Below are 12,212 nucleotides of genomic sequence, written 5' to 3'. Positions count from 1 at the left end.
TACAGTTTTGGCATACTAATAAGAGTGTAAACATGTAAATGCGGCAAAATCTGAATTTGACGAGATTATTTACATATATTTGCATATTATTTTAAAGATATTTTCTGACGATTACCAACAATCAGTTCCGAAATAACAATCTCTTGTTTCAGTTTGCTTTGTTGGCGCACCGGAACGTTGTAATTGTTATACGCATTTATCTGCGAGCCGTTGTGAAACACATTGGTTAATAACGAATAATTACCGACAATTCAGTTGTTAACGCAATAAATGTGTGCTAAATGTATGGTATGCCAAATCTAAATGTGTTCGTGATTTGATATTGAGATGTAACCGTATGTTATAACGTGTTATGTCTGAGAAAGTGCTACTATCAAACCAAACGTCACATAGTGGTTTATATAAATTAAATTTATATCTCGTTCTTAGCAAAAGTCTAAAGCGCAGATAAAATCATGTTTTACCGATTATAAAACTATCAATAAAACATATCTCGTTCGTTTCTACAATACGTATTCTTTTATTTGGCATGCACATGTTTTTATAAATATTTTGAAGTAATTGAAATTTAGTGTTATGCAATTTATTAACACCACACAGAATTTTTAATAGTTGAACATTTCATATATTGCCTTCAATATCATTGTAAACATATGCATGAGCCGCATATTGCACAGGCTTTCCAATCGTGGCAAATGAATTTAAGCTATTTTGTCATATTTTAAAATTAATAAAACTTGTTAAATCCCATTCTGGTGATTGCTGATACATTTATACGGTAAGTTGTTGTTTCAATTTGTGTTACCTTTAACCTCAGCCTCATCAAAAATATAAAGAGTAACAGTTTGTTTTCCATTTTATTTTCACGAACATCTTTTTTGGTAAACATTTATACTATAATTATAGTTCATTGTAACACGTGTTGTTCCTTCCCTTAGACGAATTGGTAGAAACGTGTGTTCATAGTAGTTCCATTAATTAAAAGGTTACTTCGATTGCGATTTATAGCATCTTATGCCCCAAAATATCTATGCTTAACCCCTAGGTTAATGATACATTATATACAAATTTTATACGTATAACGACATTCGACATTGTGAGAATATCCTTCGACCCCATTGCGACAGGCACTAGTTATGTCTTAAAGTATGTGTAGTGGAATAGATATACGATGAGTAAATCGCTCTCATTTCAAACTTATACATGTATTTATACTGGGCACATTGACATTGCTGTCGTTTCCACGTGTATGGAATAAGTCGAAGTTGCCGCACATTACAGTGTGTTTGTTGTTTTTCACACAAATACAAAACATGAAAAGTTTTTTTATATATTATAGATAGCACAAAAAGTAATGCGTATAATCGATTTACAGTCATCTTTGTAAATACCAGTCGATATGCCTTTTAGAATTCATGTAATATACTAATCTACGTTGGTGATATATGTGTTTTTCTGACTTAATACTTTTATACAATATATCCATCTTGAATACCGGTAACAAATCATGTTTATCGGCCGACAATCATCGTCTACCAGTTATTTGTTTGTTCTTGACCATAAATGCCATCACGGCGTGTATAGGTGAAGAGATTGCACGTACGTAATTGTCATAAACAAGTCAATAAACAGCCGAATGGTTAACGTACTCATGTGGAAGTTTGCATGTTTGAATTAATCCGAGAAATCATTTTAAAACAGCTTTTTTGTTATAAAGATAGAGTAGAGAACATCCATGGTGGGAGTACGGCAATCGGTATTCGTATTTCAGAAAATATACCCTTCCGTCATTTTAGTGTTTTTTAGATGATTTGTATGGTATGGAAAGAGGTGTTGTTTACTTTTGTATTTGTTTTAGACATAATTTTATGTTGAAAGCAAGACATTTGTGACAGTGGATTCGGCCTTGATATACCTAAATCCAATGCCTTGCTAAAGTGGTTTAAGAAATAGAACATGACGTCGGTGAGGCGATGTACGGCATACACATAAGTCAACCGGTCGACGAAATCATCCTGCTCTATGCTTGTATTGTGGTTTGAGAGTTTGATTTATTAGATATATATTTTGTGTATCTTTGTTTGATTGTGCTATACTATTGTGGTCGTTTTATAATTGGAGCATAAAGTCGGCGAGTCGCCGTACGACATACACCTAAGACAACCGGTCACCGTCGGCAATATGAGATAATATGTAACATTTGTGGTTTGCTAAAATGTGGGAATCGTTTAGTTTAAACAAAATCCATTTTTTTAATAATGATTCAGTAATTTATGTGCCTGCGATTAAATGCACATTTGATTTTCATACAGAAATTTCACTTTAATGTTGACGTTCGTGTACATTAGTGTGTGTGTGGGGGTGGGGGGATATATCCTCTCAAGAATATTTAATGTAGAAATCAGCATGTTTAAATGGTTTGTTGAGAACGCGATTAGGGCCGGATGTATGTCTAGTATATTGACATGGAAAGTAGCATGATTCGTAATAAGTTGGAGAGGAAAAGTCTCGATAATGTTTGAGCAAATGGGATTAACGCGAATTTAATTACACCTGTTTTCCGCCATATATTATTAGTTGTCCTTCATTAGTTGTCCATCAAGTCCACAATTATGTTAAGTTATTTTGAACTTGTTTTTGTGACAATGATTTCAACACAATATGCAATAATTAATTGACAATAACAGTCTGTAATTTTACTGGATTTGCTAATTTAATCGTCAACCTACGATACGCCGCTTGTAGCGAAAGTTGTAAAGCAAGTATTTTAATAGTTATCTTTAACAGTGTTTTGTTCTTGAGACAATTTAATAAAAAAATTCTTGAGTTTTATGAGATCACAAAAGATGACAAACAAACATAATATATTATTTAAATTAGAACTAAATCCACGAAGTCCCCGTGAATGCCGTCATACTGAATAATAAATAGGCCTGCCGCTGTTGCATCGAACTCTTCGAAATGTACATAATCATCGTTTCGTATAACGGTTCGGGAAGATACATTATATAAAAGTTATATAATAAATAAAAGTGACTTATATAATGAATTGTTATCGATTTATTAAATCTGGATATTCACTGACTTCAAAGAAGTTCGCATAAACATAGTAACTTTGGCTATGTAAATTGCTTGTACTCGGATTTGCGCGCAGTGTAGAACTTGCAACCGACAGCAATCGTTATGAAGAGCATGATCAGGCAAATAATTGCAGCGACCCCGAGCAAAATGATCGCCAGATTCGCCTTGATTCTATGGCAACCGATTTCGTCGGATCCGTCGTGACACTGATCATTGCCGTCGCATACGCCATTTTTGTTTATGCACTGGCCGCTCTTGCACGTGAACATGTCGAGGCACGTGATGTTTTTCATCTTGCAGTCGTTCTCGTCTGATTCGTCGCGGCAGCCGGCTTTTCCGTCGCAGACGAGATATTTGTCCACGCATTCGCCGCTCGTTTTGCACTTGAACTGGCCCGCGCAGTCCGTGTGGTTGAACAGTTCTGAGACAATAAGAGACATATTTTGGTTTGAAAATGATGGATTTGATTTCTTAGTTTTAACAATCCTATTTGAACAACAGAACAGCACTAACGTAAGCGTGTACAGGAAAACATGTTACATCCAGAAAACGTCGTTTGATTCTATAGTAAAGGCGCTTTACTTTAATGACTTAAAATACCAAGTTACAAAAGCGAAGTGTTCGGAATATGAATCAATTTTAATCAAAGGAAACGTTGTAATACACTCATATAACTCTCAGAATGATCTAATCACTTATTAACTTGTAAACGGGAGATCCGTGATAGCAAAATTTAATGTTTTACTGTACGCAATATGAAAACGCCAAATACTCCGTTTGAAGCAATGATGTGATAGTGTATGTACGTTATTAATTGTAATTTCTTCGGAGATATGCGCGCACATCAGTGATTGTCCAATACGTACCGCTTTTTACTGACGTAACTACCAGTTCCAGCTCGCCGTGTGTCGTCTGGTCGCATGTCGTCTGCAGACGGACCGTGATGGCGTTACCAGACGACTTGAAAACAGTATTGTCGGGAAGTTTACAGCCGCAGATGCCAACTTCATCTAAAATGAACTTTTTAATCGTTTGCGAATCCCATTCGACTTAGCTTCTGGATATAAAAAGTAGTTTCTGTAAAGTATTCTTATTGAATAACAACTCCGTTAGAATGTCGCAGTGCTTTTTTACCAGATGTCACGTGTTTCACGCAAAAATACTTTCTGTATTAATAATATGAAGTAACAATACAAACTTAAATGAATATTAAATCCTGTTTCAGTATATATGTCTTCAACCTGCCAAGACACATACGAAATGCAAAAATTTATATAAAAATATACCAGACCTGATAAAATCTTTGAAATTTCCGAAGAATTCCCGTCAAATATATCCAGTCTGTTTATATCGCATTCAGCAGCAGAGGAGTTTGAAATCTCCGTCCCAAGTTTGTAGAGCGTGGCGACCAAATTATTGTCGTCTGCGGTAACAATGGTAACGGAGCAGTTCTGGCATTTCGGTATGACCTTGTACTGATGGCTTGAAACGGAAATGACCAAAGACCCGTTGATCGATTTCGTCTGCGAGCAGTGCTTCGTCATGTCAACTTAAATAAATGTAAATTCAGTGACTTAAGTATCACATCTAACGAAAGAAAATAATAATAATAATAATAATAATAATAATAATAATAATAATAATAATATTAATGATAATAATGATGATAATGATAATAATGATGATAATGATAATGATGATGATGATGATGATGATGATGATGATGGTGCTACTGCTGCTGCTGCTGCTGCTGCTGCTGCTGCTGATGATGATGATGATGATGATGATGATGATGATGATGATGATGATGATGATGATGATGATGATGATGATGATGATGATGATGATGATGAACATACGTTACGACCGTTATCAAAGTTTTGAACGGTGTTGTATGTTATTTCCATAGCTGCAGCACACACAAGAATATAAAAATAAGATTCAAGTATATAATTGTGTCTGAAGTTCAGTGTGCATGTATATATGTTAATGAAAATCCACTTACTGCCTCCGAGCATCGCTAGGCATGTTGAATCATCCTGGGCAAAAACTCCTCCACTCTGCAGACGTATGCTCAAAGTCAAAATTAAAATCAGCGACCAGACACAAAGCTCCATTGAAATAATATTTGTATTAGTTTACACTGTATGAAACCCACGACCTAACTGGTTCAGAGCGAACACCGGAATAATCAATACAGATTCAAATTAGAGAATATGCATCATGAAACGCGGAAAATTATTGATTGTCGCGGACATGCATATATATCTCGCAACATTAATTTAAATATCTTTGCTGTTGATTACCAACTGTTACAATCGATTTCAAAATGACAGTAATTTGCTTGCGTTTACTGCGTTTGCGGAGCGGAACTATATAAATGATATACGTATCCTTCTGTTTCTATATTCACTAACGTTTAAATACATTAATAAGAATCGATTCTTGTTTTCATATTCTGTTCCTACGTTAACAAAATTACTGACTTTTTTTAAGGTATATATTCTATATTTTTCATATTGATAACGTAAAACGTCAAATACGATTATCGTTTAAGACACTTAATTGCTTTTATTTTTCAAATCTCGCTTTGCAGAATCAAAATAAGTATCTAACTAAATCAGCATTCAAAGCGCTGGAATAGGAGAGCGAAGAAAGATTGTTTTTAGGAAATGGAATGAAGACGGAATCTAGAGATGGGTAGTATAATAATAATAACATAAATATCAGCCATGCTCTGTTAAAAGGGGGTTTAATGTATGTGCGTAAAGTGTCGTCACAGATTAGCCTGTGCAGTCCGCAAAGGCTAATCAGGGATGACACTTTCCGCCCTTCATTACAATAAAGAGGTTTCAAATAAGCATTTGTCCGTAAATTAAATAGCACCTTCTAACATATTATTTAACAATGATGTGTGATTGAAACAGTTACATAACTTGTTTATTGAGTTTATTGAGTAAACTAAACAAACACAGTGAATTTCATAAGTTAGCTTTTCATAAGAAATAAATCCACGAAGATAAACTAAATAGTAAATTTTCCCACAGCTGTACGAGAAGATAAATAATATAATAAATAGGTGTGACTAATATAGTTTCGCGAACTTCAAAAAGGTCGCTAAAAATTGCTACTTCGGTTAAGCTAGTGGCTTGTAACCGGAATTGCGTGAATTGTAGAACCTGCAACAGACGGCAATTATAATACATAGCATTATGATGCAAACAAGTCCGGCGACCACGAGCAAAATGATCGCCAGTTTAGCCTTGATACCATGGCAACCGATTTCGTCGGATCCGTCGTTACACTGTTTCAGGCCGTCGCAGACACCATTTTTGTTGATGCACTGTCCGTTCCTACACGTTAACATGTCGAAGCACGTGATGCAGTCGCTTTCGTCTGATTTGTAGCGGCAGACGGCTTTTCCGTCGCAGACAAGATTTTTGTCCACGCATTCTTTGCTCGTTTTGCACTTGAACTGGCAATAACTCGTGTTATTGACAAATGAAAACCAGACACATAAATTGTTTATCAGAATTACGTTATGGTCATGAGCTAGGTTAGAAATCATTAAGCTAAAAAATAAATGCTTATCGAAACCCTATATATTTTCCAGTAATATGTTGAGTTTTCTAAGAAATTGGGATTAGTGCAGAACACATTCAAATGTGATGAGCCCAGCTTGCTTATTCCAATCGAAAACATTGCATGAAAAGCGTTTTCCTTTGAAAAATGTTTCATTTACAAAATGAGTATTTTTATACAATATGGCTACATTTACTTATTAAGACTCAATATTCTAATGAAAGAAACAATATTCGTAGCAGTATTTGCGTAGACTGGATATGATTTCGGTTAATTACCGTTTGTTCTTACTTAAATTATGAACTTATTAATATTTATATGTATATTATCTTGTAAATGATAAATAGCAAAGGAATTAATAACTGTAATGAAACGATTAATTTTCAAATACAATTATCATGATTTTTCTGTAAACAATGGTTAGTCCAGTAACTGGCTCAATAGCGTGCGTAGTTCTCATCGAATATTTTAATTAACCCCGTGTATTTATAAAAATATGTAACAATCTAATTATGTTATCTTTAAAGCACTTGTTTAATCTGCGATTATCTTTTCTTCAGGATAATGTATGATCAGGCGATAAGTGACCGCTTTAAATAGCTGAAGCCACAAAAGAAGCGCAACTTAAAACCTTTTGTTCCACTTATAAACTGTAAACACATCGCACCAAAATGCGGTCATGTCAAATTAAACAGCCTGTAAGCTTACATTGGAAGAAAAGCTATGATAACAAACATATTCAATATATCGTTTCTTTATAGCGGACATATTTAACAATGATTTATGGCAAAAATATAATAGTTAATTGGCGAAGTATGTTGTGCCGATATAACCAGCTCATTTAGTGTTTGATTCAAAATCACCATTTGGAATTTCGGAATTTCGCAAATGGATGGATTTACAGGTGTGGATTTCAAGAAAGGGCTCTCGCGATTTGTGCAGACGCTGCTCGATTCCTCGTCGAAGGTTTGTTACATTACCTTATCAATTTCGTGCCAATAATATCACATGTGCACATCATCATCATCATCATCATCATCATCATCATCATCATCATCATCATCATCATCATCATCATCATCATCATCATCACCACCACCACCACCACCACCATTATCATCATTAGTATCATTATTATTATACAAATGATCGTTATTATTATTATACAAACTATCGTCGTCATCATCGTCGTCGTAATCGTTTCGCCGTCGTCGTCATAATTGTCATCATCGTCATCGTCGTCATCGAAATCGTCCTTATCATCGGTATCATCGGCATCATCATCGGCATCATCGGCTTCATCATTGGCATCATCATTATCATCATGAGCACAAGCAACGCCATCAGCACTAGCACAAGCATAATATTCCTTTACGTCCTTTGAACGAGATTCGAACAGTCGTTTCTCACATATATGCAGCGATTCCTTTGTGCCCAGGGAGTCACCGCATGAACTTCATCGTTCACTTAACGCATTGAAATACGACCCATAAACTTATTCACTTGCTCTCGTTTTCAGAATTTCGCGCATTTGCGACGTTAACTTATTAGTTTATTTTCTCGTATTTCTTAAATTGTTTTGCATCTTTCACATCGTTAGCGAAAGTATTAAGGGGTGTTGCAGCAGTTTATTTAACCGAGGATATATTTATAGCAACACCGATGATGCTATTATCACAACTCAATATTTTTGTTATAAGTATCATCAGAAATGACCGAGTTGGTTCATAATATAATTGTCAGTGGTTCGATCCCAGGTGGGGTTAACTTTTTTTTACTTTTTTTCTTTAATTTCATTTTTGTTTTATACTGGAGCTCTTTAGTCCTGTTGTTTACATTTATCAATTTAAAGCATTTAAACACAAATTTCAAAACATGAAGAAATCTGTGAACATGTAAGTTATTAATGATTAAGGTCGAGTTTGATACTGTATGGTATTATGTTCGTGATTAAATTGTTTTTTATTAATGTCTTTTGGTAAGCTGTTGTGATCCCAGTTAAGATTGTAAACAATTTCTAATGTTTATGCATATTTCTAACAATCTATGTACCAGTACTTGGATTATGCCTTATTGCTGTATTTTATGAAATATGACGTCTAGACGGTAGGGATAATTAAAACTAAAAATCTCTGTTAAAAGTGCGGTGACCCCCTATTTTTATTTGTGTTTTATGAATTCTATTTGACAGAAAAAAATTAAATTTCATTTATGTGGCTACAATAGTAAAAAAAATGAAGTTTTTTTGGTTGACATATAAATTATAAAAAATAAATTTCTTAATATGTAACTTGTGTACTCCATTTTATTGGTAGTGTGTGGTTTAATTAAATGGTTTATGATGTATCTTAGCTTATATAATATCTACATGTTGCCAATTTCATAGGTTATTAATTATTTTAACGCAATTAGAGATTTTTCAGTTTTATTGAAAAAGTACGTGTCATATAATGTTGAATAAAATCAAAACAATGCCGGTGACCCTATGTTTTTATTTCATTTTTCATATAGTATTTGTATATATCTGAAATATAAATTTCGGACAAAATCTATTTGATGGAAAAACATCAGCAAAACTGCAACAACACCCCTTTACAGTATCAAAATATATTTAAATCAACGTATAACAGTTATTCCACCGAGCATTATTAAGCAATATGGTATCGATTATTGAATTATTACCAAAACGTGATCAGCTAAATTAGTTAACTTTAGACAATACCGATTAAAAATCACTCTTAAGCTGTTTAAGTAATCCGCTATAATTATCTTGACCTTTAGTCCTTTAAATATGTTACATTAAGTTGTTTAATTTAATTGCATTAAATTACTCATCATTGTGTACAACGTAATGAAGGAATTATAAATGATGTGTTATTATTTTAGTTACATATGAGGGTGCAATAATCGATGTGCATATGAAAGTTAGTATAAGTACTCACGATAACACAATAAATAAAAAAACGTATCTGTATGTATAACTGTTTAGGAATATTACTTTACATTCAGAAAAAAGTGCGTAACACATCGAATAGAAATTATGCATAGTCTTGCTTCTCATACTTCTAAGACGTGCAATTTTTCAAGTACGCATTCAAAATAATGTATTGCCAATTTTTATTCTCAACCTTGCAGTTAGTAGAAGTGGAACCAGTTTTTGAACCAAAACCAGCTCCCGATGTAGGTCAGTTTACGTTAGAAGACGTCAGCTTTCACTCCGATGCGTCATCATGTTGGATTGTGATTGCCGATAAAGTATATGACGTCACGGACTTTTTGCATACGGTACACTATAAATGCTAGTTTATTTATTTTACATACGATACAATATATATGCTAGTTTATTCATTTACTCAATTGATTCTGGCAGACGAATTAAGTGCAATTCGTTTTGCAGTACATATGTTAACAAGAAATGGTTTTCGCTTATGTCATAAATGGTAGATTTGAATGTTGATTATTGTTTATGGCAATTAACGAGCGAAACCGCTCTTAATTGCTCAGTATATCCACACAATGTTAGTTTTGGACCCGTGGTGTTTTTCTGCTTACTATCTTAATATTTTAAATGCATGATCGTAAAAATGAGTTTTGTGTGAGCGATTTATTTATTACAGACGCCATATTTTCCATTCTACTCAACAAAATATTATTGTAAAATTATTTCGCTTATTTCTTAACTTTCCCAGCATCCAGGAGGCGAGGAAATAATTCTGGAGAACGCAGGATCGGACGCGACCATTTCATTCCAGTCAAAGGGCCACTCCGCGTCTGCGGTCGACACGATGGCGAAATACTGCATAGGCGAGTTGGTTCAGGCAAGTACGCGTGCAATAAATCATAATGGAAACGGCTTATTGGTTCTATGCGGGCTTTCACGCCAATGACGAGTTAGTTAAAGTAAAAACGCGTTCTTTATCGACCATGGCGAGTTGGTGCAGGCAAGTAATCGGTTAAAATGTCGACTTGGTTATGGAAAGTAAGCGTGTTATTATGTCACAGGCGAGTTGGTTAATGCACATATGCGTGCTATTATGTCATCGATTATGTGGTTAAGCTAGTTTGAGTTCTATAACGGCACTGGCTAGTTAGTTCAAGCAAGTATACATTCTGTACTGAGACTGTCGAGTTTGTTAAGGCAAATATGTAAGCTTTAATGGCACCGGCGAGTTGATGCACGCAAGTGTGTGCGATGAATGGAGCACCAGCTATGGCGACTAAGTTTAGGCAAATACATGAAGAGCACACAAATACGTGCCATTATGGCACTTGCTAGTTTTTTCAGTCAAGTATGCATTCTAAAATTGAATTGGCGAGTTTGTTCAAGAATATATGAGAGCGATAATGGTTTGTCGAATGTGTCTAGGCAAGTGCACGGTGAATAGCTATAATAAATACTCGTGTAATACTAGAATCGGCGAGTTGTTTCAAGCAAATATGATAGCGATAATGGCTTGGCGACGAATGCGTTCAGGTTACAATACACTAAATGATCGCTTCATGTAGGGCTGTACTCTCTAAAAAAATATCATAGTTGACAGGAAGGCATGTTTTACACTTTTTACCATTATTCAGGTGTTATCTTGCGGAGATAATGGTAGGGCATGAATAGGTGTTCACTACTGAATCCCTGAAATATGATACACTTGAAGACTATAGTAAACCATTGCACTAGAAAAGGTTACATTCCACTAAGAAACGGCCGAAAAAAAAAGTTGCAAAAACAGTCGATTTTGATTTGTGTCAAGTTCTTTCTTGCATTGTACATGACATATCTTTTTTATTGCATAAATCGATTCCGCTTAGAATGGCCTTTAAGAAAAGGTATGGTTATGGGGGTCTCTATGTGCAAAATGTTGCATTTATTTTCGCTCAAAGTTGTCGCTTTTACATTGAATAATATAGGGAAACTATTTGGTGTATTATGACCTAAAGGCAAGTGCGCGGTGAATAGCTCAACAAATACTCGTGTAATAATAGCATTGGCGAGTTTGGTGAAGCATATATAATTGCGATAATGGGTTGGCGAATGTGTTCAGGCAAGTGCGCGGTGAATTGTTCTAATACATTCTCGTGGTATAATAGCATTGGCGGGTTAGTTCGGTGCGGATGCATTTTATTATGACATCGACGAAATGGATCTAATAAGCGTGTTAGTTCAGTTACATTATAGTATGTGTGTTATAGAATGGGCGAGTAACTTGGAAGGGTTTTTATCGCATTGGCGACTTGATTATTGCTGTCACGAGCACGAAAAACCTTGCATACGTTCATTAATTATCCGCTTGAATCAGTTATACCAATGTTTATGTTAAAGAGATAATACTTGCTTGATCGCGTTTATCCGCCGCATTTTACTAGATATATATAATTTCTTTAATTGTCGGAACTTCTTTCACAGTTAAATGCTTCTTTTTGTAAAATATTCCGCACTGATTTGTCTTCTTTGCCTGCAGAAAAACAACTCGCAAGTCGTAGTAGAATAAGTTAACGGTTACATGTTAGTGGTGTTTTGTTTCTCTTTTAGGTCGGAAAGATGTAACAAAATA

The 12,212-nt window shown here is 34.7% G+C and overlaps 2 protein-coding genes across 2 annotated transcripts; one reads left to right on the top strand and one right to left on the bottom strand.

Moving 5' to 3' along the window:
• Positions 1-3,119: 3,119 nt before the first annotated feature.
• Positions 3,120-5,266, bottom strand: LOC127835674 (sortilin-related receptor-like). The gene is made up of 4 exons (XM_052362112.1): positions 5,087-5,266; positions 4,373-4,630; positions 3,948-4,091; positions 3,120-3,502 (listed from the first exon to the last, which is right to left on the bottom strand). Exons 1-4 carry the CDS (start codon positions 5,196-5,198, stop codon positions 3,120-3,122), a joined length of 897 nt encoding a protein of 298 aa, XP_052218072.1. The 5' UTR covers positions 5,199-5,266.
• A 2,124-nt stretch (positions 5,267-7,390) lies between these two features.
• LOC127833358 (cytochrome b5-like) lies at positions 7,391-10,797 on the top strand. Its single transcript, XM_052358554.1, has 3 exons — positions 7,391-7,629; positions 9,799-9,948; positions 10,353-10,797. The coding sequence occupies exons 1-3, from the start codon at positions 7,552-7,554 to the stop codon at positions 10,548-10,550; spliced, it is 426 nt and encodes a 141-aa protein (XP_052214514.1). The 5' UTR covers positions 7,391-7,551; the 3' UTR covers positions 10,551-10,797.
• Positions 10,798-12,212: the final 1,415 nt, after the last annotated feature.

The sequence above is a fragment of the Dreissena polymorpha genome, chromosome 6, assembly GCF_020536995.1.
Source record: "Dreissena polymorpha isolate Duluth1 chromosome 6, UMN_Dpol_1.0, whole genome shotgun sequence".
Taxonomy (NCBI): Eukaryota; Metazoa; Mollusca; class Bivalvia; order Myida; family Dreissenidae; genus Dreissena; species Dreissena polymorpha.
This window is presented reverse-complemented; position numbering and strand designations above follow the sequence as displayed.